Genomic DNA, 24,729 nt, shown 5'->3' with positions numbered 1-24,729 from the left:
TCTGTCGTGGTACAGATGTTGACCCTGTTAATGCTGGGGCATAGCACGGCGGACTTAAGGATTACTTTTTACTGTAGACATGCTGTATCGAATTAAGTAGCACTAAGAACCTGGTTCTTTTTTTAAACATATGTGTGTATTATGTAAGATCAACTTTGATCTGTGTGTAATTTCTCACTCGGTCATTCGTAGACTCATTTCTTGACAAGATTGATTTACTAAGGTAATTTCATGGATCTGTTTGAGTGTGAATAGATGTTTGGACGGGAAAAGATGTTTGAATGAAATGTACACTAAACAACCTGTTTGTCGGTCTGTCTGGGGGAATCAATAGATCTGTTTTTCGTTCGTGTGTGTATATAATTAATCCCTTCATTCTTTCGGAAGACGTTTATTGTAGCCTAAAATAGGTTCTTCCTGGAGTTAGTGGAACAATTGTTGACTTCCCGCCATTTCCTGCAAGGAGATCTGGGGGAGCGCTGTGAGCACTATTTGTGGTATTAAAAGCCAACAAAATGCTTTCTGAGGTATTTACATGCATTATCCTGCTATTCAATAGTTTTATTTTAAAAAAACTTTTGTACTATTTATACTGACTTAGATGCTTCTGCGTCGTTCGGCGCATTTAGCGGCAAGCTGCTTCAACAAAAATCTGTCTGTTTGAAGCCTCTTGCACTTGTTCTGAGGACTTCCATGAAAGTGTGACGCCATGTTCTACAATGTCCCTGTTTGCTCTTTCTTCGTAATGGCCTCAATATCATCGCAACTCTTTTTATGCGTAATTCATTTTCTTAAATATGTACACACACATCGATATAGCATACATATAGTTTTCAGCTTTGAAAGAATGTCACTGGTGATGTGCGTGTGTCGCAATCAATAGTTTCAACGCTACATTTCTGTGTCTTTATCAAAACAGTACATCGAAAGTAAAGAGACATAAATTTACATGTATTAGATATATATCAAATGAATACATAAATGAAACAGAAAGATATATTTTTAAAAATAATTTTACAGACATATCTCTCAATAGTGTAAGATTTTTTTTTATATCGCTAACTAGTAAACTAATATTTTTATATATTTTTGTGTGTTATTGATTCATGTATTGTTAAGGACAATAAATAATTCTGCAAAGTTTGTGAAGCGGGAGATATAACCTGTACAAAATTTGCACGAGATAGACAGACAGATAGACAGACGAATCGAGTTGTTATAAAAATATAATTCTGGGTTTTAAAAGGCTTTCAATTTTTTTAGGTTTTTTTTGTCAAAAAACATAATCACGTTTTTTTACAGTCTACATGTTCCTAAGTTACTGTGGGATGATTACTACACTATTCTCCATGCTTAGGCCTACATGAGTCCTCTGGTAATTAGCTTGGTCTTGGTCTTAACACGACAGCATAAAACACATTTCTCATGCTCTCTGCACTTTTCTACCCACTACTTTCACACGCTTTCAGGTAGTGCTCTGTTCTCAATGACTGTCCCTCGTTTTTTAACAAAGCTTTTATCAACTCTTCCTGTCCGTCTGTCTGTCTAGTAAAAGGTTTGTACACGTTAATTCTCCCACATCCAATCTCAGATCAAACTGAAATTTCGCACAATTATTTCTTTTCCCTGACTACACAAAAAAATCAATTTCTAAAAAATTAACAAATTAGTTAATTAATTATTGGTAAATATTTTTTTTATCTTGAAGGGAAAGACATAGTACTTGACAAGTGTGGTGGTATAAGTTACATTAGACCCCTTCAGTCTCTTGAACATTTTTCTTATGCCTTTAAAAAAACGATCTTGTAATTATTCATGAGCTGCTTCCTTCTTCCCTCCGTCTTTCAAAAATAGACCAGGCAAGTGATAGGATCAGAGCGCATTCAGAAAGCTAAAAGCTCAACAAAAACAATTGGTAAAAGTATTTCTATCGTATAGATTTATTTTGTCTAAGCCGAACATGATTAGGGTTATAAAACTGATCCAAACTAATAGGTACAATTACACTTAACATAACTTTTGTTCTTTTAATGTTTTTATTGTTCTTCAAATATTTTCCTTCTTTAAAAAACTAATGGCCAAAAAAAAAAAAAAACTAATTGATACAGTTACACTTAATATAAGCTTTTTTTTTAAAAAAAGGTATTTTTTTTTACACTTTTTAATTGTTAGAATTGAATTGCAGCTTTGGAGAAGAATGAACTGTTAACAACCCCCCCCCCCGCCCCTGCTTTCCCACCTTCTGTCGTTACGCGGCCAATCCCTTGTGCCGTTAATGTGCCCATAAAATTGGACACCACGTCTGGCACAGTTCTGACAAACCATGTGACCTAGTTTCATCACCCTATGTGGTCAAATTTATGACTTCATGAATGCCAGAAATAAAATTAAGCTATGACCTGAAGAGCTGGAATTTTATAACTCTTAAAATGCGGGTATATAATGCTCTGGATTCAAGTTGTTTTTGTTTTTGTTTTTTGAAACTGTCGCAGCGCAGTGGGTTTCTGAGAATTAAGAACAGCTTTAACGAAAAAACTTAATGAAACAGAAAACATTGTTCCTATATTAAAATTCTAAATGAATGAAATATAAAAAAAAAAAATTAAAAAAAAAAAACTCTCTTGTATTGGGTGAGCATCAATTATTTAAAATAAAAGTTGCATAACTTTCAATTGTTTTCAAACCTCCATGATCAAAGGCCAAGGTTTTTAGCCGATTAGCTAAAAAAATGTTCTTTAAACTTTTTAACGAAGATAGTCTTCATCAGCCCGAGAATAGTCCATATAAAACAAAATTAAATATTACCTCTAATTAATTAATAAAATATTTGTGTTGATTCATGTATTAACATCGACAATGGATATTTCTGAACATTTTCAAACTTGATCTGAGAACGTGGAGTAAGAAAATGTAGAGTACCTACCCAGACTGCGCAAAATATAGGGCAGAGGATGTTAAGGTCATCTGTTTCTTTGACGAGCAGGGTGTTATGTGGCCAGCACAACGACCAAACTAAAGTCAGGTATCCATTAGGGTTGGGTGGACTCAGGCATGCCCTAATAATCATGAAATTAAGAATCCCAGTCTTCAACTAGATTCGAACCCAGGACCCCATGTTCGGAAGCCAAGCGCCTCACCACTCAGCCACCGCGCACCCAACATGTAGGCTAGACATTTCTCTTGTTCAGTCTGTTCAGCTTAATCAGTCAGCCACCGCTCCCCGGGATTACTAGAAAAACGTGTCAAATATTTTGACCAGACAGACAGACAAAAAGACAGACGGAGGTAAAAACAATTATACCCTCAGCACAAGCCAAAAACAACGTTATTCGAAGAGATATTTTATTCTTACATTTTTTTTCTAACATTTTCTCTTTCCATGTTATTGACGCTGTGTTCTTGTGTTCAACCTGTTTACACACATTTGTCGTTGAAATAGACGCTGTGGAATTTGATCACTCCACTTTTGAAATTGAGTGTTAAAAAGAAACACTCATTTGTAAGATTTGTGAGTCAACCTACTGGGATATGTGTTTGTCGTTTTTATTCCATTTTCTAAAAAATGTATAGAAAAAAAGAATATAAAAAAAACCAAAGATTGTCTAAGAGAAAGAACAGCCAATTACTATCATTTACTGAAACTTACAGTGTTTAGCTCCCTTTCTGCTTTGTAAAACAAAATAAATAATTAGTACTAAATGATTTACTAATTGGTGAATTTTTGGATTGATTCGTGAATTGTCATCGTCTATAAATGATTATGCAAAATTTGAACTCAATCCGAGAATGGGAAATGAGGAGAAAAAAACGTGCCAAAATGTAATATGGGAATTAAATCCATATATACACCCAAACCTCTCATTAAGTAGCATTTATTCCCCTTATTTTGATATCGAACAAAAGAGTTACTAACCAATTTTTTATTAACTAATTGTTTATATTTTTTATTGATTCGTTTCTTGTCAAGTTCAGCGAATAATTGTGCAAAGGTTTAACATGTTCAAACTTTTTACCAGAGAGACATATAGTGTGAGTTGATATTAGTTTTGTAAAAAAAAAAGCGAAAACTACGGGTTTCAGTTTAAAGGGCGACACTCCGCCATAGGACGTTCCCAAGCCCGGCTGAGAAAGGAGGAGGGCTAGATACCCTTATCAGTTTAAAACTCTAAATTCTTTTTCCATATAAGAAGGTGAAGATTTTATTAACCAATACTCGAATAGACTTCATATACACAACGGCGACAATCTGTGACGAATGTTAATATTCAGTTGGACGACATTGCCTAAGACATTGACAATCTAAGATCTATAAAGCCGCTATCTTTTGTCTTGAATCAAACACTTCAATATCATACTTTTATTTTCTACACCAGTGTTTGCTAAACTGTGTTATGTGGAACTCTCATGTTTCGCCAAACCTGAATAGGTGTTCCATGAGCTACTGGAATAATTAGCTAATAGGCCACCGTGTGAATTAATGTCTCTTAGAAAAATAAGCAAAGTGTTCTGCTAATTGCTCAGAATGTGCCAAGTGTTCCGTTAGAGGAAAAAAAGTTTGTGAAACACTGCTCTACACCTTACCGACTACAAACACAGTCATTTTTTAACTCTTTTCAGTCAATAGGACAACATATATATCAGAAGTTTTGTCAATATACACAATAACAACATTGTCGAGCACGCACATATGCTATGGCAAACGTTAAATCTATAATCTGAACCCCTTTATAGTGTAGTTCTTTTCGTCTTAGACACATATTTACTTTTTTTTTAGAAATGTCTTGTTTTGCTTCGTACTAAGCGTATAAATCAATGTCGCTAAAATTTTAATTGAAACAATATCCAGAATTGTGATTTTGATTTCAAGATAACCCGACAACTTTGACAACACAAGCATTGGCAATTTAAGCTTTGTCAACACAAGCATCGAAAATAGAGGCTATAACATCCCAAATGGCGGGAAGAGTAGCTGTGATCGGAGCTGGTTCATCAGGCGTCACCGCTGTCAAGTGTCTTCTTGAAGCCGGATTCAGCGATGTCGTCTGCTACGAAAGAAGGGACGTGATTGGTGGACTGTGGTATTATAAAGAAACAGTAAGTCGTTTTTTAAGGAGAAATCTGTGATTGTAATAGTATCAATTTAGTTATCAATGAGTTTATTACAGTAGATTCTTTCTTTTTTTTTTCTTTTACCTAAGTCGTAATATTAAAATATGGAAAAATTAATTTACATGTACACTATGAAGTTCAATATTAAGAGAACAATATATATTAATTATATACATTTACATTTCTCACTAGACGATAGAACTCATGCATATATCATTATTCTGAAAATTGATACAATCTATAATTGTAAGCCTTGACCCAGTAACACTTATCTCAACAAAAGCCATATAAACCATTGTCTTATTGTGCAGTTATCTGGAGTAAAGATAACTGTGAACTCTTGACAACTCAACTTACAGAAAACATTTCAATGGGATAAAAATAGCACTCAATTTTCAACATCACACAAAAAATGAGATCTTCTATAACATGGGAGATGGCCGTTTGTTTTAGATAGTAGATAGTCTTAGTACATAAACGTTCATGAACTGTCATTGAAATAATTGACTAAGTAATCGTCTAAAGTACATCAGTTTGTCTCACAGCCTACATTATGTTTGTTAATAGTGATATACATGTATATGTATATATACAGGAGGCCCTTGGATTACGTCAGTCCCGAGTTACGATGCTTAGTGGTTTCCACACATCTCCCAGCAAAAAATGTGTTTCTTGAGTGAATGTTGTTCGAATTTTTCATCCATATTGTTTTTGTAAAGTTTTTACGCTGAGGTTGTCAATTGTAGTCAAACTGAATTTCCATTTGATCGGATCAATAAAAGTTATCTTATCTTATTTTATCTATCTATTTTATCTTACCAACACCTTCACCTATCCCTTAGTCTGTTGTACCGTTGGGGCACCTCACACGATTAGTCGACCGTCTTTCTCCATTCCTCTACGTCTTTTAGCTTGAATAAAAACCTCTTTCAATGGCATGCCCGTTCATTCTTTTATGTTGTCTTCCCATCAACTTTCTCTGGCTGCCTCTTCTTCTTTTTCCTGGTACTGTTCCTTGAAGGAAAGTCTTTGCGAGCCCCGAAAACCTTGTAATATAGCCATAGAGTTTTAGTTTTTTTTTACAATACTTAACATGTTATCATGGGGTCCTATCGCTGTAATAACAATGTCTCTAATCTCTAGGATCCTTCTGTAGCATCGCAATTCTATTGCTAGGGTCCTCTTCTCTAGTTCTGCAGTCAGCGTCCAAGACTCGCAAGCATGTAAGAGTGTGGCCAAAACATCTGACCTCATCAGACTGATTTTGGTATCGAGGGTTGTGCCTTTGTTTCCATAATGTTTTGAGTTTTTCATGTGCTGCTGTGAACTGTGCCATTCGGGCCAGTAGTTCAGGCTTGGTTCCCTAAAATATAAAGCCTTGTTTTGACTTAAGTGGTCTGCGTCGTCAACGTAAACTGGCGGTGTCATAAATGGACTGGTATCTCACGGTTAGTACTGAGGACCTTATCCAACTGGACTAGCAGACGATAGATAAAGACACACCATCCCAAGAGATCTATAAACAAAAAGGACTTTGCAGGAGGTCATGCCCTGATGTATTGAAAACATTTGTGATGTTTTTTTTTTATCTAAGGCTTAAACTCTGGATTATATCAAAATATCGTGTTTCTGGTCTATTAACTAAAGTGACAACATACAGTATAGAACTATTTATTTTTAGGTCATTTAACCTATATCTTTTTGTATTAAATCAGGTGACTTCTGCTAATCTGAAAACATAAGAAAACGGAACTATGAATCTCTAATTGTTCCTTCTTCATAAACACAACTACAATTAGTTTAGAGTGCAAAATTGTACAATTATTGTGTCCTTTTAATAGTTACACCTCTACCATTAAAAGGCTTATATTGGACTTATTCCATATTCTTTCTAAATCTCAGGTTGTCTTCTAAGTGTTCAGTATTTTCTAGACTCTATACATGTATATTGCTAAGTCAAAGTACCAAGAAAATATTTTATTACAAGATGTTTGTCCTATGGAGTTGACATTTAGTTCCTAACTAGATATTGTCACACTGTTTACTGCTATTAAGAATGCTCTGGTAGGAAGCTAGATCCTGTGACAAGAAAAACCAGGATTTAAAAAACATTTATAACCTAAAAAATGATGCTCCACCTAAAAAAAAAATCTGCAGTAGTTAGGCAATCTCTTCTAGATTATTTCTTTCAAATTCTTTGTACATTTTATTTCCGTTTTATCTGACATGTAGGCTGCTGAGTGGAAGGATGAATCCTGTGTGAACAGGGCTACAGTCATCAACACAAGTAAAGAATTCATGGCCTTTTCAGACTATCCCATGCCGGACTACTACCCAAACTTTTGTCACAACGCAGATGTAAGAGATAGGTCTAGTTCGAAATAAATAATGCGAATGTTAATGTTATATTTTATAATGAAAAAGAAATGTGTGAAGCGTGGTCGAGAGGCTAAGTGCGGCTAACTTAGCTTGGCTTCGCTTGGCTACTTAGAAGGGGGCTCGAGGTTCGATATCCGACTCGGGCAGAGTTGTGTTTACTGAGCGCCTAAAGGCGGAAAACCAATTCCTAGATAATTCCACAAATGAGATGGACCAAAGCGCTCTGAGCATGCTATAAGCATGAAAGTAGCGCTATATAAAAGCTTTCTTAAAGTCTTCCTTTTCGAAAGCTACATTATTTATGTAGCCATATAGAGATAAAAGCTAAAAGCAATATATAAGCCCGAAATTTAAAGTTAAATTTATATATATATATATATATATATATATATATATATATATATATATATATAGTATTCTTACATATCAAAAAAGAAAATTATTTCATTTGTCTTATATAAACACTATTCAAATTTCAAATGTTTGTGTGTGTGTGTTTCTGTTTAGGTTGAAGATTATTTCCAAGACTACTGCCGACATTTCGGTGTAGATAAATACATCAAGTTTAATTCTGAAGTAATGTACCTCAAGAAACACAGTTCATACCAGAGGTATAAATAAACATATTTTTTACAAAGCTTATATCAACTCATGTTTGTCTCTCGGTCTGTCTGGTAAAAAAGTTTGTACAAGTTATTTATCCCACAACCATTCTCAGATCAAGTTGAAACTTTGCACAGTTATACATTGTTATAGACAAGATATGAAGAAAAATAAACATTAACTATTAATCAGTTGTAATTATTTTTTTTAATACTACGAAGGAATTTAATTGTTAAGTATTCAGTTATCGCTAAATTTATAGGGTTTAGTCCCATTTAATAATTGTTAACGCTTTTTATCTCATAGGCAATATCTGATCAAGTTGATACTTTAAATAATTATCCATTGTGCCTAAAAAAAAAGCTTGAACTAGTCTATTTTTCATCAGCTTTTCAAAGCCATAATGGAGCTTAACAGAGACTTTTGACATTACAAGAAATGAGACTGTGTTCATCTTCCAACACCAAGCTTATTATTATAACCATTGTCTCATAACAAGCTATCTTCACGCAAACCCATGTAGGTGACAGTCACCAATTGTCCAAACGTTGAACCGAAATGACTTTCACCATCATAAACTGATCCATCAGTCCGTTGAGACACTACAGAGATCACGGCATAATGCAATGATTGATAGAGCATTGTCTACTAGTTTTCAATTCCATTTACTATTGTACACTTCCTTCAAAGGAATAGTTTGTAGGTGGATGGACGAAATAACTTTGTTAAAAGTCAAAGATCTGGAAATTCTCGAAGTTTATAGACCATCTCTCCGTTAATGCGAAGATCATGGGTTCAAACACCGTACTATTTTTTTTTAAATTAGAATAGCCTAGGTTGCTTGCTTCAATATAAAAAAAGAACTTTTTTTTCTTGTTCTTTTTGTTAACACTGAAATTTATTGAAAATAATTTAGCATCAAATCAAATGTGAAAACACGAATACATTGCAATGCATTTGTTTCATTCTATTTAGTACAGGAAAATGGGAAATAAGAATCAAAGATCACAAAACTGGAAAAGAATTTCTGGAAGTGTTTGACTTTGTCATTGTGGCTAATGGTCATCACGGAACTCCAAATTTACCAACATTCCCTGGACTAGAATCATTTCAAGGAGTCGTACGTGTTTCATCTGTTAATTAATATACTATAATGTCATTGGCTACTGACTTTATCTTGTTTTCTTGTAATGACCAGTCAAATTCTCTATGACAATTTTTTCATAGCAACATTGAATATTGAGACTTAGTAACAATCTTTATTAAAGGTTAATATTAATACAACGCGATTTTATTTTTGCTATTTTTTTTTACACATGAAACAGACTATGCATTCCAAAGATTTTAAAGATGTCCGCTCTGTCAAGAGTTCTAGAGCAGTTGTCGTAGGAATCGGTAACTCTGGTGGAGACATTGCAGTAGAACTGAGCAAGTACACGAAGGTACACAAGCACCTACCACCACATAGAATAGTTTATGCTATTAGGACACCTATAGGCCCAAATTTGAAAGTTTGACTTTGACAGCGCATTATTTTACAATGGTTTGACATAGAAAAGAAAATGACGTATCAAAATCTTCTTTAGTTAAAGGAGAATAAGGATGACTACTTATATTTGTACCTCTAACCTATATTTGTTATTATATTTAAGGTCAAAGAGGCCGTGTGTTTTCATTTAATTCGGACACATTTGACCCACATTATTTGATTCCGGACACCATAATTTATTTCGGACAGTCTCTATATTTAGGCATCAATAAACTCAGATTTTAATTCTATATTAACATTAACTAAATTTTAAGATCCCCAGGCATAGCCCCTCACAGGAAATCATTACGATGTTTTCAAACTATGCATAAATACGAACACAAAAAATAAAAATATGAACACACTTATTCTATCAAAATTAGGTCACTGGAATAGTGACTTCTACACTGACTTTTAGACTTATTTTATTTTATGTTTGTTTATTTTATGTGTGTTGAATGTTTGGGGTTTGCATGATTAGATGTGTGTTGAATGTTTGTGTTTTTTTTTTGTTTATTAATTTAATAAATTTCTAGATCTAATACAGATGATCTTTTGTAGTATAGTAGGCCCCTACAGGTTACGATAGCCATTCTGAATCCTCTATATTCTCTCTAATAGGTCTAGATCTAAGCATTTAACTTCATTCAATGTACCAAGCTCACTCCAAACATTTGCCCATTTATTCTCTATTGAAAAAAACAACAACAAACGAACAAATATAATATAAGATCATTTTTATTGATGTCCAAAACTGGCTGTCCGAAATAAATTTTGGTAAGAAAATCGTAATCTAATTCGGACAACGTATTAGTTTTTTTTTTTTGTATGGAATTAGAAAACTTGGCTTATGAATCAAATAAATTAGCTCCAAAAACAGAATAATTATTGCCGGGCTCATTAGTATAGACTTAGCCAATCAAAAAATATAGTCTTAACTCTAGGAAGAGGTAAAGTCATCCGGGTAACATAGGAAAAAACAACAAATGGACTAACAAATTTGAAATTCGTTTTTCGTACATAAAAAGACAGCTAAATGGAAGGAAATCGGGTCAAAATCATTGGAAAATGGACAAGCACATTATACAGCGCGCTAGTTTTATAATAAATATTAAAATAATTAATTTAATGACCACGAAAACAGCGAATGTCCGAATTCATGTAATGTCCGAAATAAATAAACTACTATATAGCATGAAGTCATTCTAATTTATTTCTAACGCTAACAGCGCTACAGTTTTTGGGAGTTAAACTAACAAGATACCACATTACATTTCAGGTGTTTCTGAGCACCAGGAGAGGAGCTTGGATTTTAAACAGGTTGGAAGCGAATGGACTTCCTTGGGACTTTTACTACCACAGCCGACTGCTAAGGATTCTGCTACGTCTTCTTCCCCGTTCATATATGTATGCATTTGACCTCATTCTTACTTGTAATCGTGCATGCCTCATTAGTGTTCTTATGCTTTACTCATATGCTTATTTTCCTTCGTTCTTGCATGTATGTTTTATATTTTTACTTATCGTAAACAAGGTGAGCCCAAAATATGGAGCGATCTATAATGCAATGTAAGTTTAGCTAAGAGATATATCAATATATCACCGATAATGACAGCAATAAAACAAAGAACACGGACTACGTTGGGCAGGTCACTTTCAAAGAATGTCAGAGAACAGAGGAGCGAAAATTGTATACAGGCAAAAACCAAAAGGCAGGCGACCTCATAGGCAGACCCAGAATGCGATGGATCGATGACAGCTTTGGGTTAGGGGGTGGAGAGGAAATGCCCAGGACGGATCTAAATGGATTGATGTGTTGAAGCAGGTCAGAGCCCTCCATGGGCTGTAGCGCCACTGGGATTGAAGGATGGAAGTTTATCTAAGAAAAGTCCAAGCCAAATGTCGATTGTATTAGCATGGACACATTATAAAAGTTCTTTAAAAACCCCACTGGTCAATCACTCCACCAAGTAAGACATAAGAGGTCACTCCAATCCAATCCAAAATACTTTTTTTTTAAAGCCTAGTCTTTAGTTTTTTTGTTTTAGTTTATAAAGACAAAAATAATAATTTGTCTATAGATATTTTGTGTGTGTAAAGTATGCATTATATATAGATAAATAGATAGTATTAAATGACACATTATATCGTTGGCTGATCTTTACTTTCACTCTTCTAGGAATTCAAAGAGAAAAGCAATTCTCAATCAAAAATTTAATCATGATCTTTATCACCTGACACCTCTTCATGAACCTGACGCGACACACCCAACGGTCAATGACGAACTTCCCAACAGGATAGCCGCAGGCATGGTCAAGGTCAAACCTAACATTAAGTCCTTTTCAACAAAAGGTATCCCAAGTTTTAGTTTCATTTTAATAACAAGTAAAGCAAATCCGTTGTTGGTGAACACAAGAAGTCCAAATCTCTACATAGTATTGATTTTAAGTTTTAAATCAACAGTTTCCTACTATGGTTTCTGTCAAAGTGCTAGCCTAAAAAAAAAAAACTGGATCAGAGTGCGATGAGAATGCAAAAAGGAGCAGGGTACTTCAGGGTAGACACACGAAAGCAAAAATAATAATTAAAGTTAACTTAAATGACAATTTATCCTGTTGTGATATCAGCCTAACTTGTCTAAGGTCCTAAACATAGCAGCAGGATTTTTGTTACATGTCATACAGCAGTTTGACACATCATTCAAACATACCTCATAGGACACTCTACAAGAAACTACAATGAATCTCGTTTCCATTTAACGATTTTTCAATCTATGAAGTTCCAGAAAATAACTTTAAATCTGTTTCTATAATAATAATAAGATTCTTGTTGCCTGTTAGAGGGCGGTACTGCTACAGACCTGCCATATCACCAGAAAAATCCTCAGTGGACACTTATAAAGGGACTACAATGAATTGTATTTTTATTTAACGAAAGTCAGCATGGCAGTGTCAGATAATAAATACAAATATAACAATAATAATATTAATCATAATATCAAAGAAAATATGGGAACCTAGGCTTGGAGATTAGGCGTTTATGGAGTTATCCAAAATAACAATATACCCCATTGTTATATCAACCGAAGGGATAATAACAACTGACCTCATAGACACCTTCAAGGCCCTTAACATTCCTAGAAACAATTTCGTTGCCTGTCAGAGGGCGGTCCCGCTGCATACCTGAAAATTCCTCAGTGGAACCTGATAAACAGATAAAGAGACCACAGTGATTTTTTCTTCTCTTTAACGAAACTCGACCGTGGCAGCACCAGAGAATGTATACTCATTGGTTTCTAACATAACAATGATAATAGCAATAATAATAATAATAATTAAACGTAATATTCAAGAAGTGCAGTTGGTTAGCGTGTAGAATATTAATGTTACTGTAGAAGAGACAACTTCAAAGTCTCCCCAAACCTGATACTTCCTACGTTAGGACTCTTGAAGAGTTTCCCCTATTTCAGTTTTATAAACAAAACAACGGAGAGGTTCGTTGTCAAAGATGTACATGTATATCCAAATAAAGATTCAATGATTCTTTTTTATTTTGAACCGAAAAATTTCAAACGAAAATATTTGTCTTTGACATTTAGGAGTGACATTTGAGGATGGAACTTATGAGGATGACATTGACTTGGTTGTTTTTGCGACTGGATACAACGTCGAATATCCTTTCATTGTAAGCTGACTAGAAGATACACCTACCTCAGTTCTTCATAGATGTTGTTTTGTGTTCAATACATGTTTGTATAAGCTAAGAGATACTAACAAACTTGTTCAACGGAAAAAAAATATCATGCAGCATTTCATGATGTGTTCGTTTAGTTATATGTTCGTTTCATGCTGTGTTTATTTCTTTATATGTTCATTATTATGCTGTGATTATTTCTTTATGTGTTCGTTTCATGCTGTATTTATTTCTTTATGTGTTCGTTTCATGCTGTGTTTATTTCTTTATGTGTTCGTTTCATGCTGTGTTCATTTCTTTATATGTTCGTTTCATGCTGTGTTTTTTTCTTTATATGTTCATTATTATGCTGTGTTTATTTCTTTATGTGTTCGTTTCATGCTGTGTTTATTTCTTTATATGTTCGTTTCATGCTGTGTTTATTTCTTTATATGTTCGTTTTATGCTGTGTTTTTTTCTTTATGTGTTCGTTTCATGCTGTGTTTTTCTTTATGTGTTCGTTTCATGCTGTGTTTTTTTTCTTTATGTGTTCATTTCATGCTGTGTTTTTTTCTTTATGTGTTCGTTTCATGCTGTGTTTATTTCTTTATATGTTCGTTTTATGCTGTGTTTTTTTCTTTATGTGTTCGTTTCATGCTGTGTTTTTCTTTATGTGTTCGTTTCATGCTGTGTTTTTTTCTTTATGTGTTCATTTCATGCTGTGTTTTTTTCTTTATGTGTTCGTTTCATGCTGTGTTTTTTTCTTTATGTGTTCGTTTCATGCTGTGTTTTTTTTCTATATGTGTTCGTTTCACGCTGTGTTTTTTTCTTTATGTGTTCGTTTCATGCTGTGTTTTTTCTTTATGTGTTCGTTTCATGCTGTTTTAATTTTTTTGTTCGTTTCATGCTGTGTTTATTTCTTTATGTGTTCGCTTCATGCTGTGTTAATTTCTTTATGTGTTCGTTTCATGCTGTGTTTATTTCTTTATGTGTTCGTTTCATGCTGTTTTAATTTTTTTTATGTTCGTTTCATGCTGTGTTTATTTCTTTATGTGTTCGTTTCATGCTGTGTTAATTTCTTTATGTGTTCGTTTCATGCTGTGTTTATTTCTTTATGTGTTCGTTTCATGCTGTTTTAATTTTTTTTATGTTCGTTTCATGCTGTGTTTATTTCTTTATGTGTTCGTTTCATGCTGTGTTTTTTTCTTTATGTGTTCATTTCATGCTGTTTTAATTTTTTTATGTTCGTTTCATGCTGTGTTCATTTTTTTATGTGTTCGTTTCATGCTGTGTTTTTTTCTTTATGTGTTCGTTTCATGCTGTTTTAATTTTTTTATATTCGTTTCATGCTGTGTTTATTTCTTTATGTGTTCGTTTCATGCTGTGTTTTTTTCTTTATGTGTTCGTTTCATGCTGTTTTAATTTTTTTATATTCGTTTCATGCTGTGTTTATTTCTTTATGTGTTCGCTTCATGCTGTGTTAATTTCTTTATGTGTTCGTTTCATGCTGTGTTTAATTCTTTATATGTTCGTTTCATGCTGTGTTTAATTCTTTATGTGTTCGTTTCATGCTGTGTTAATTTCTTTATGTGTTCGTTTCATGCTGTGTTAATTTCTTTATGTGTTCGTTTCATGCTGTGTTTTTTTCTTTATGTGTTCGTTTCATGCTGTGTTTTTTTTCTATATGTGTTCGTTTCATGCTGTGTTTTTTTCTTTATGTGTTCGTTTCATGCTGTTTTAATTTTTTTGTATTCGTTTCATGCTGTGTTTATTTCTTTATGTGTTCGCTTCATGCTGTGTTAATTTCTTTATGTGTTCGTTTCATGCTGTGTTTAATTCTTTATATGTTCGTTTCATGCTGTGTTTAATTCTTTATGTGTTCGTTTCATGCTGTGTTAATTTCTTTATGTGTTCGTTTCATGCTGTGTTAATTTCTTTATGTGTTCGTTTCATGCTGTGTTTTTTTCTTTATGTGTTCGTTTCATGCTGTGTTTTTTTTCTATATGTGTTCGTTTCATGCTGTGTTTTTTTCTTTATGTGTTCGTTTCATGCTGTTTTAATTTTTTTTTGTTCGTTTCATGCTGTGTTTATTTCTTTATGTGTTCGTTTCATGCTGTGTTTAATTTCTTTATGTGTTCGTTTCATGCTGTGTTTAATTCTTTATGTGTTCGTTTCATGCTGTGTTTAATTTCTTTATGTGTTCGTTTCATGCTGTGTTTAATTCTTTATGTGTTCGTTTCATACTGTGTTTAATTCTTTATGTGTTCGTTTCATACTGTGTTTATTTCTTTATATGTTCATCTCATGATGTGTTCATTTCTTTATGCTTTCATTATCATGCTGTGTTTATTTCTGTATATGTTCATCTCATGATGTGTTCATTTCTTTATGTGTTCGTTTCATGCTGTGTTTAATTCTTTATGTGTTCGTTTCATGCTGTGTTTAATTTCTTTATGTGTTCGTTTCATGCTGTGTTTGATTCTTTATGTGTTCGTTTCATACTGTGTTTAATTCTTTATGTGTTCGTTTCATACTGTGTTTATTTCTTTATATGTTCATCTCATGATGTGTTCATTTCTTTATGCTTTCATTATCATGCTGTGTTTATTTCTGTATATGTTCATCTCATGATGTGTTCATTTCTTTATGCTTTCATTATCATGCTGTGTTTATTTCTGTATATGTTCATCTCATGATGTGTTCATTTCTTTATGCTTTCATTATCATGCTGTGTTTATTTCTGTATATGTTCATCTCATGATGTGTTCATTTCTTTATGCTTTCATTATCATGCTGTGTTTATTTCTGTATATGTTCATCTCATGATGTGTTCATTTCTTTATGCTTTCATTATCATGCTGTGTTTATTTCTGTATATGTTCATCTCATGATGTGTTCATTTCTTTATGCTTTCATTATCATGCTGTGTTTATTTATTTATATGTTCATTCCGTGCTGTGTTCGCAGGATAAAGATGTAGTGCAAGTGCGACAAAATAAAGTAGAGCTCTTCCAGTACATGTGGTTGCCAGAGTTACCCAAACAAACTATTGCATTCTTGGCCGTCTGCCAACCTCTGGGCGCCATGTTTCCCATCGCTGAAATGCAGAGCCGCCTGGCGGCAAGAGTCTTCAAAGTAAGTTATGGTATTATAACATGTGAATATCTTACACTTCTACTTATGATAAAAATGACGTGATGCTGTAGGGCATATAATTATCTGACTGGAGGTTCAATGGTGGATTCCAATTGTTTCTTCCCATTTTTATTTCTTCAACAAGCCAATGTCATGCATAGTGGGTGACGTTTTTATGGGTCGTATGGACTGGGTAAGGGCCTGGGGAAAGCTTGCTTAAGCATCACTGATAACAAAGGTACCCTCCGTAGGCGCTATAAAGATCAACTCAGGTGCAATTTCGCCCTCACTGGTGTAGAGGAAAGTAGCTGGCAGCAGTTGGCCTCGGAAAGAAACAGATTGAGAGCTCTCATAAAGGGCGCGGGACATACATTTGAGGCTCAAATAAAAGGCCTTGTTGAAGACAGGCGCAGAAGATGTAAAAAAAAAAAATCTAAATAGAACCACACCGGACAACAGCTTTATCAAATCTGGGGAAACCTGTTGTTTTCGTAAATGTCTTCCGTCGAGGGCGTTTACTAGCCGAGGTAACATTGTAAAATATACTCAAAGAAAATGCTATTTTGGGGGGGGGGGGGGAAATATGAGCATATAATTTCACAGCTGGAGCTGAATGACAAGCCAATTCATTAAAATAATAGAAACAGTACACATTTTAGAGTCAATGAAAATAATATCTAAATTTGTAAATATTATTGTCTGACCTAATAGTGAACCTGAATTTAATGATTCATCTACCAGGGGGAAGTGAAGTTACCTCCTCCTGCCAGCATGAAGAAGGACATTTGTGCCAAAGAGAAGGCAATGCGCCGTCGTTACATAGACACCCAGAGACACACTATTCAAGTGGATTGGCTCCCTTACATGGACGAGCTTGCCACAGTAGTTGGCTGTAAACCAAATCTACGTACGTAAAAAAAAACAAAACATTTTTAAATATTATTTTATTCCCATTGCAGATGGCAGCTACATAACGTACTCATATTTATTTATTTTTTTTAAATTATTGTGCAAATGTTGTTTAGGTTTTACAATTTATACTAAATTGAATTTAGTTTGTCCTTATTTTCATTTTTATTTTACAACCTTTATTGAGATAAATATATTTCAATCTTAGAAATATTACAACAGTGATATATGTACCAATCGATACAATAACGATATATACAAATTACTTATGGCGCATTAGGTGCAATAGTTCACTGGCAGAACGGGATTAATCCATTGACAATTATGTTCAGTCCAACAAGGCATGAACCTTGGAACTTCCAATTCTACAAGTGTGCATATAACAACACACAGGACACTGCGAACAGACTATTCAACTATTCAGATTTCTTTTTTTTTTCTAATCGGCAGTAGTCACCATGTCTCCACTTGGCTACAGAAAGGTTAAAAGCCACGTTATTAACTCAGACCCTTCCTCTACGTGGTCACAGACGCTGGACTGTGCAATCTATAATATCTCTATTTCATTCACCATTTCCACTAATTAAAACTGCCTTTATATAGGTAGGCATCATTGTTAGCACTTGTCTATACACCATTGCTTACAATCTTTTTTTAATGAGTAGCTGCATGTTAATGCCATCATTAAAAACAAGATAGTATAAATTGCATCGAAAATTGCATTAAAATTCTGATTTACTTTCGTAGTTACAGATTGCTGTGGTCTATAGCTAAAGGTACTATTTGATTTCAGAGATATACAGCAAAAGGTGCTGTTTAAAAACAGCTTGAAAATTTTGAATTGAAACTCAAGATTCACTTAAAAGAGGAAGAGTTTCACCGTGTATCCACTACTTCCAAACACAATGTCTTCTGAACATCGGCTACATTCGTTGAAAATGGCAAGAAAGTTGGACGAATGATAACACGTTACAACTCATCTTCTTCTTGTGAATACTTAATCGAGTCTCTTGCGTTCTCAGGGCCGGTCCTACAGATTGCAGTGCCCTATGCGAAACGGATTGCGCGGGGCCTAGTCTGGGTAGGGAGAAGGATAATAATTGAACATTAAGATTTTTTGTAAGAAAATTAATTCGCCTTTGCATTTTATTTGTACTTTACTAAGTGCAAAATCAAGATCAAATTAACTTTACGAGCCATCTACAATAGAAGGCAGATTTCCAACATAAAGTCGATAAACATTCAGATATGCCTTTTAGACTTACTATCGACTAGCAAAAGATCGCTTTTGATTTTTTTTAAGAGATCAAGATAGATTTAGATTTATATTTAGATGACACTGACTATTACAGTAAATTAAGTATTGGAACGTACTTTTTTGGTACCCTATTATTTTTATTGAATGAAAGTTGACAATGCCTTTCTTTTTTTATCGCGAGTAGGATTGACGTTTTCCATATTGAAAGACACACCAAGATTACAATTTTGTCTATTTTTCAGAACATGTTTTGAGTTTTCAGGATATTTTAATAATTTCAGGAGATTTTCATGACTTTTTTATTCGCATACTTTGCAATTTCATGAAATTTCCAGCAGCTCCTTGAAAATCAGGAGACCGCGGAAACCCTGTTATAAGTTAAAATGGTTTAATTTAATAATTTGCTACTAGAGTTAGCGCGGGGCCTATGAAAGTTCGTGGCCCACTGCGGCCGCATAGGTCGCAGTGCCCTAAGACCGGCCCTGTGCGTTGTCCTGGTTTCCTTTGAATGATTTATTGTATAAATTACATTTTCCTGTCTTAGATTTGATCATCTTCATGATATTTTCATTTAGTTAAGTTACTGGTGACAGATCCAAGATTATTTTGGCGAGTGCTAACAGGTCCTGGAGTTCCCTATCAGTTCAGACTACATGGACCTAATCCCTGGCCCGGAGCGAGGCAGGCTATATTCACAGTGGTAAGATTATAATTATAATGATATAGTTAAACAAGATGATCTATCAATACATCACCATATTTGTGTCTTTAAAAATACACTATGTAAAAACAATTTTGAGTCTTTTAAAATGTATGTAGGTTCACGGACGCGAGGAAATGGGCAGCTGGTTAAATGAGACCTATTTGAAACATCAAACTGGTTAAATGAGACCTATTTGAAACATCAAACTGGTTAAATGAGACCTATTTGAAACATCATACTGGTTAAGTGAGACCTATTTGAAACATCAAACTGGTTAAGTGAGACCTATTTGAAACATCAAACTGGTTAAGTGAGACCTATTTGAAACATCAAACTGGTTAAGTGAGACCTATTTGACCTATTTGAAAGGTTCCCCACTGTAGTCATGCTTCTTTGTGAATACCGAATTTTCTGCTAAAAAAGGTGGAGGATACATACATTTGAAATATGTTTTTCTTTTATCTCAATAGTCTTTAGGTTATTCCAGTAGCGTAGCTAAGGATTTGGGGGTCCAGAGGGCTTAATTTCTTTATGGGCTCCTACATTCGACATCATGACATGAGATAATGGCGTAATATTTTAATGTGGAAACAAATTTCGAACACTCATTTGGGGCACCCTTAAGTGGGGACCCTGGGGGATTTTAAAATTCGGACCCTCTCTCCCCCAACCTAGCTACGCCACTGGGTTAAATATAACAATTGGTTGATATAAGAATTTGCCAATGTGCATATCTACCTTTAAAATTAAGTCAAAATAATAGTTATTCATCGGCGTAGAAAGTTAAACACAATGTGGACGTCATTTTATTCCAAAAACCAATATAAGTTTTTGATTGGGCTGAGTGTAAACAATAAATGCAACCAACACAATGAGTGGGGGGTAGCTTCCAAATCCAAGATTGAAAACTTTAAACGATTGGACACGTCTGAATGGACATCTTAAACATCGCTTTTTAAAACTACTTTTGCTTGTCTCTCTCTAATACACAATTACTCAATCAGTCTATCTATATGTGTCACAGTCTATCTGTCTGTCTGTCTATCTATCTATCTATCTATTTATCTATCTATCTATCTATCTATCTATCTATCTATCTATCTATCTATCTATCTATCTATCTATCTATCTATCTATCTATCTATATTTATCTATCCCACCTCAGAATCCTTTAACATCAATGCTTTAAGATAAAGTAACCCATAGCCAACGACCTTTTAACAGTGAACATATTAAATAGTAGATCGAAGTAAAAAGAAAAAACAATTTTGTCAAAGTTGAAGTCAACAATATTAAAAATGTGATCAATGAACAGCTAGTCCATTTTTAGCGGCCCCCGTAAGGGGAAAATCCGCTATTAGGTTTGTGCAAAATGTCCGTCTGTCCGTCTGTCAAACTAAGATCTCGAAAACTAGAAGAGAAATGAAAAATATTTTTTCACCATACGATGCGGCTTGAAAAATTTAGATGCAATGGCTACTTTTGGTTTTCTAAAAGCAAAGCAAAATTAATTATGCAAGCGATTTTTTCATAAAAATACAATAATTCTAAAACAATTACGCAAATGTAAGGGAGGCAATGTTACAATATGTTAACAAAGATGGAAATTTCTATGTGAACGTTTATTATCACATAGTCAAATATATTTATAAAATGTACAAGAAATGTTCACAACAAATATAAATATTAGTTAAAGGTGTTTTTCTGGTCAACTAGCTGCTAAAATTAAAAGAAAACATTTCTGTTTGTTTATAAAGGCTAATAATGCACTTTCTATGGAAATACATACACATGCACATTTTTTTAAAATGGACTTTATATACAGCGACTTTCGTGCAGTAGCGTGATATATATCTGCAAGACACAGTGATATCAGTTCCCTCAAAATTTTTAAAATAATCAGATTTTATTTATTTTCTGTTTAGTGCTTGCATCAGAATAAAAGAGGCTTATTTTGTGCGTTTTGTCTGTCGGTCGTTCTGTCCGTCACGTTTAGATAAAAAAAATACAACAAGGCTATTTAAAATCTGATTAACCCTTTAATGTTCCTCCCGTAACATTTCAATAGTTTTAAGTATCTATAATTGATTTTTCCGGATGTTTTTATTCAAAACTAATCAACGCCAACGAATGTTTGTTGGCTCTTATAACCTATATTACATTCAATTTTCATGCTTAAACGTTGCAGAAACACATTATCAATAATATGTTGTTCCGTTTTTTTATGTAAATAGCATATAAATGCTAAATCAAAATCTCTATACTGACTTATATTTCTTTAAGTGTAAAAATGTTCTGGATATTGTTTTATAAAAAATGAATTATGTCAAATGATTGTTTGAAATCGCATAATTGACTAATATTACACTTATATTCTTTGACAATGCGTCACTTTAATTTGATTATCGATATCAAATTGTTCCTTATTTTCATCTTTAACCAAATGTAAAAAATATCGACAATAGGCTGTTAAGGGCTTTATCTAGAAACGATTATTGAAAATCACTTTTTAGACTTATTTTACATTAAATTTTCTAGCTAAAACGTTACAAAATCTAATTATCGTTAATACTATGTTCCGATTTTGAAAAAAAAAGAAACTTCCATCCAAACACCAAAGTATGGTATGAATATCTCTTCACATTGCTGTGGTACATCTAATTTAAAAAAAAAAATTAATTAACGGTATACATTTATCTGGAATTCTCTTTTTCTTTTACTATTTATACCAAAATCCGGAACAATCTATTATATAAGGTTAAATCTATTGCGTTAATACTTAAAACTATTGCGATGTTTCGAAACGAAAATTAAAGTTTAATCAAATTTGTAATAGCTTTTAGTTGTTGTTTTTTTATATTAAGATGACTGACAAACAGACTGACAGACAAAACGCACAAAAAATGCGGCTTTGATCCTCCTTAAATAAATTTATTAAGACTTAGTGCACCAATGTTTATGAGCCCTCGTTAAATTTCTCGTGTTATAAAAGACATTTATTTGGCACTAGCCAATTGTGACATAATGAATTTTTTTCCTTTGACGTCATATGAATGGATTCTTTAAATGTAATGCTAAAAACTCGGTGCACCAATGTCTATGAACCCTCGAAAAATTGATCTTATTGATGAAGGCATTTATTAGTCTAACTAGGCCGTGTGACGTTGTGAATTTTTTTATTTCCTTTGATGTCATATGGAATTAATTCTTTAAATGAAATGCTAAAAGAACTCACTCGGTGCACCAATGTCTATTAACACTCGATAACTGGCTCGTATTGATGAAGGCGTGTTTTAGTCTATGCCTTGTGACGTAGTGTTTTTTTTTCCTTTGACGTCATATGGAATGAACTCTTCAAATGAAATGTTAAAACAACTCGGTATAGTAATGTTTATAAAACCTCGTTATGTGACTCTTGTTTAAAAAGGAATGATAGCCAGATTTGTTTAAACTAGATCTAGATTTTTTTACAGTATATCTAGATCTGGATTTACATTCTAATTAAAATCATTATAGAGTCTAGATCTAGAATTTCTAAATCTAGTTTAGACTGATATAGACAAGATCAAGATTTAGAATTTCAATTTCTAGACTTAAAGTGTATATTTTGATTTCCAAACGTAATCAATATTGCAATGTTCTAATATACTAATACTAATCTACTATTTTTAAATTTAATGTTGCATTCAGTTTATTAATAGATTATCTAGGATTTATTTTTACATAAATCCTAAGTTTTATCTACACTATTCCAAATTTATATTTTAGATCTAGATCTAGTAGACATAGATCTTAGGAGTGCTAAATCAGAAATTTAATTTAGGTAGATCTACATCCTCATTCTAGTTCCATTTAAATGAAAATGCCAATATTTCTGTCTGACATATTGTACATATTCGATAGATGTCATGCCGTTATGTGTAATATATCTCTTTATCAATAATAGGCTATTAGTTTGTAACCAGTTTGTTATTAAGTTAAGAACAATGCCGTCGAGCGGTTAGCTTGCTGAACTGAATATCTTGATGGTCCCGGGTTATTTGTTTGTTTGTTTTACATGTTTCGCATGTTTCTTAAGAGTTGAAGATAGTTTACTTCCTAGTCCAAACCTCCCACAGGACGACGTGGGACAGGAGCAGGCAGGGTTTGATTCAGGGACCATCGATCAATCCGAATGACAGTCTATTGCGCAAACTGCACGACCATGCAGGGTTCATACACTGCTCGCTGCCATCGTCCAGGGTGAAGTTTATTATTTGTAGCTTAGAAGGAACACACGAAACATGTAAACGGAAAAATTTTTTTTTACAACGGCAAATGAATCTTTGAAACATTATTACTTTTGACCATCAAAATTAAATCACGTCTTGAATATTCCTTGCGAATAGGAGGATCCGACAGGGATCCGACTTTTTCTTTGGATCTAGTCTTGAAAATGCTTTGTTTACATGCTGCTAAGCTTAATATAAAGCTAAACAAACTTTTAGGCCAAGACTAAGACTTATTTATTAATCTAAATGGAAGATTTCTTATAAATACATCAATAAATCTTCTTTTCAGATTGACCGCATTGAAAAACCTTTCAACACTCGACCATTGCCTACAAAGAAAACTTCGAAAACCAAAAGAATTGTTCTGCTTTCTCTGGGGGTTGCTGTGGTGGGGGCAGCGCTATTGTATGTGAAAGAAAGAAACATAGAACTTTGGAAGGATTGGAACATTGGCGTTTTTACGTGAAAATCCTATGATTAAAACGCTGACAGAAAAAAACCAGCATCAAACTTATTTGCTTTTTTTTTTTTTTTCAAACCAGAAAAGCAATCTAAATGTTTGTCTTTTTTTTCATTTTTTCTTTTGTCACTAAATACGTAAATAGGTAAAGATCCCTTTCAGACCTTGCGATCTATTGGGGTTATATGTTTTATATATGTTATATATATATACGTTTTGCCAATCTATTTATGCAGATCATTTTAGTATCAGTCATTTTAATGATAGTAGTTATTATTTAGGTGTAGATTTCTTTGTTCAAATCAGTGCAGCAACAATTCACTTACCCTAAACAATGACTTTCATATTCTGCTGTTATGTTTATCATGATTACTGTATTTTTATATGCATCTTCTTATAGAGTCAGTTTTAAATAATGGAATAAATATCTAGAGTTAAATATTGGCTTATAAAGACTTACAACTATCTGATCTACACAAAATGCAACAAACATCTATAAATCATGTGCCTACGATAAAATGAATTTTGCGATAGACTTCGCAACTTGTGCAGTCCTTACAAATTGCTTATAACAGAAAGAAATAGAATACTATCTGCTACGCAAATAAAAACAAGAAAACAAATCTTATCAATTGAGTTTGTCCATGTGTAGTTTGAAAACATTTGCATGCTATTTCTTAATAAATTCAATTTAATACTGTA

General features: G+C 33.4%; 1 protein-coding gene across 3 annotated transcripts; it reads left to right on the top strand.

Annotated features, from left to right (window-relative positions):
• On the top strand, nt 1–24,729 carry LOC106065634 (flavin-containing monooxygenase 5-like). Of its 3 annotated transcripts, none has more exons than XM_056008157.1 (13): nt 1–223; nt 4,868–5,094; nt 7,342–7,467; nt 7,996–8,099; nt 9,067–9,211; nt 9,417–9,533; nt 10,899–11,026; nt 11,799–11,971; nt 13,218–13,303; nt 16,259–16,426; nt 17,168–17,333; nt 19,169–19,293; nt 23,857–24,729. In XM_056008157.1, the coding sequence occupies exons 2-13, from the start codon at nt 4,954–4,956 to the stop codon at nt 24,031–24,033; spliced, it is 1,656 nt and encodes a 551-aa protein (XP_055864132.1). In that variant the 5' UTR covers nt 1–223; nt 4,868–4,953; the 3' UTR covers nt 24,034–24,729. The 3 variants fall into 3 exon arrangements, with proteins under 3 accessions (XP_055864132.1, XP_055864133.1, XP_055864134.1); XM_056008158.1 differs by having other exon boundaries at nt 4,847–5,094; XM_056008159.1 differs by lacking the exon at nt 1–223 and adding an exon at nt 260–527.

This window comes from Biomphalaria glabrata, chromosome 13 (genome assembly GCF_947242115.1).
Source record: "Biomphalaria glabrata chromosome 13, xgBioGlab47.1, whole genome shotgun sequence".
Lineage (NCBI taxonomy): Eukaryota > Metazoa > Mollusca > Gastropoda > Planorbidae > Biomphalaria > Biomphalaria glabrata.
The sequence above is the reverse complement of the archived record's forward strand: the minus strand, read 5'-3'. Positions and strand labels throughout refer to the sequence as shown.

What these genes read in the sequence shown, in the direction of transcription:
- LOC106065634 (XM_056008157.1), top strand. Translation starts at nt 4,954, where the DNA reads ATGGCGGGAAGAGTAGCTGTGATCGGAGCTGGTTCATCAGGCGTCACC. An exon ending in TGGCGGCAAGAGTCTTCAAA is followed by an intron (nt 16,427 to 17,167) that starts GTAAGTTATGGT and finishes TTCATCTACCAG; the next exon opens with GGGGAAGTGAAGTTACCTCC. An exon ending in GGCAGGCTATATTCACAGTG is followed by an intron (nt 19,294 to 23,856) that starts GTAAGATTATAA and finishes TCTTCTTTTCAG; the next exon opens with ATTGACCGCATTGAAAAACC.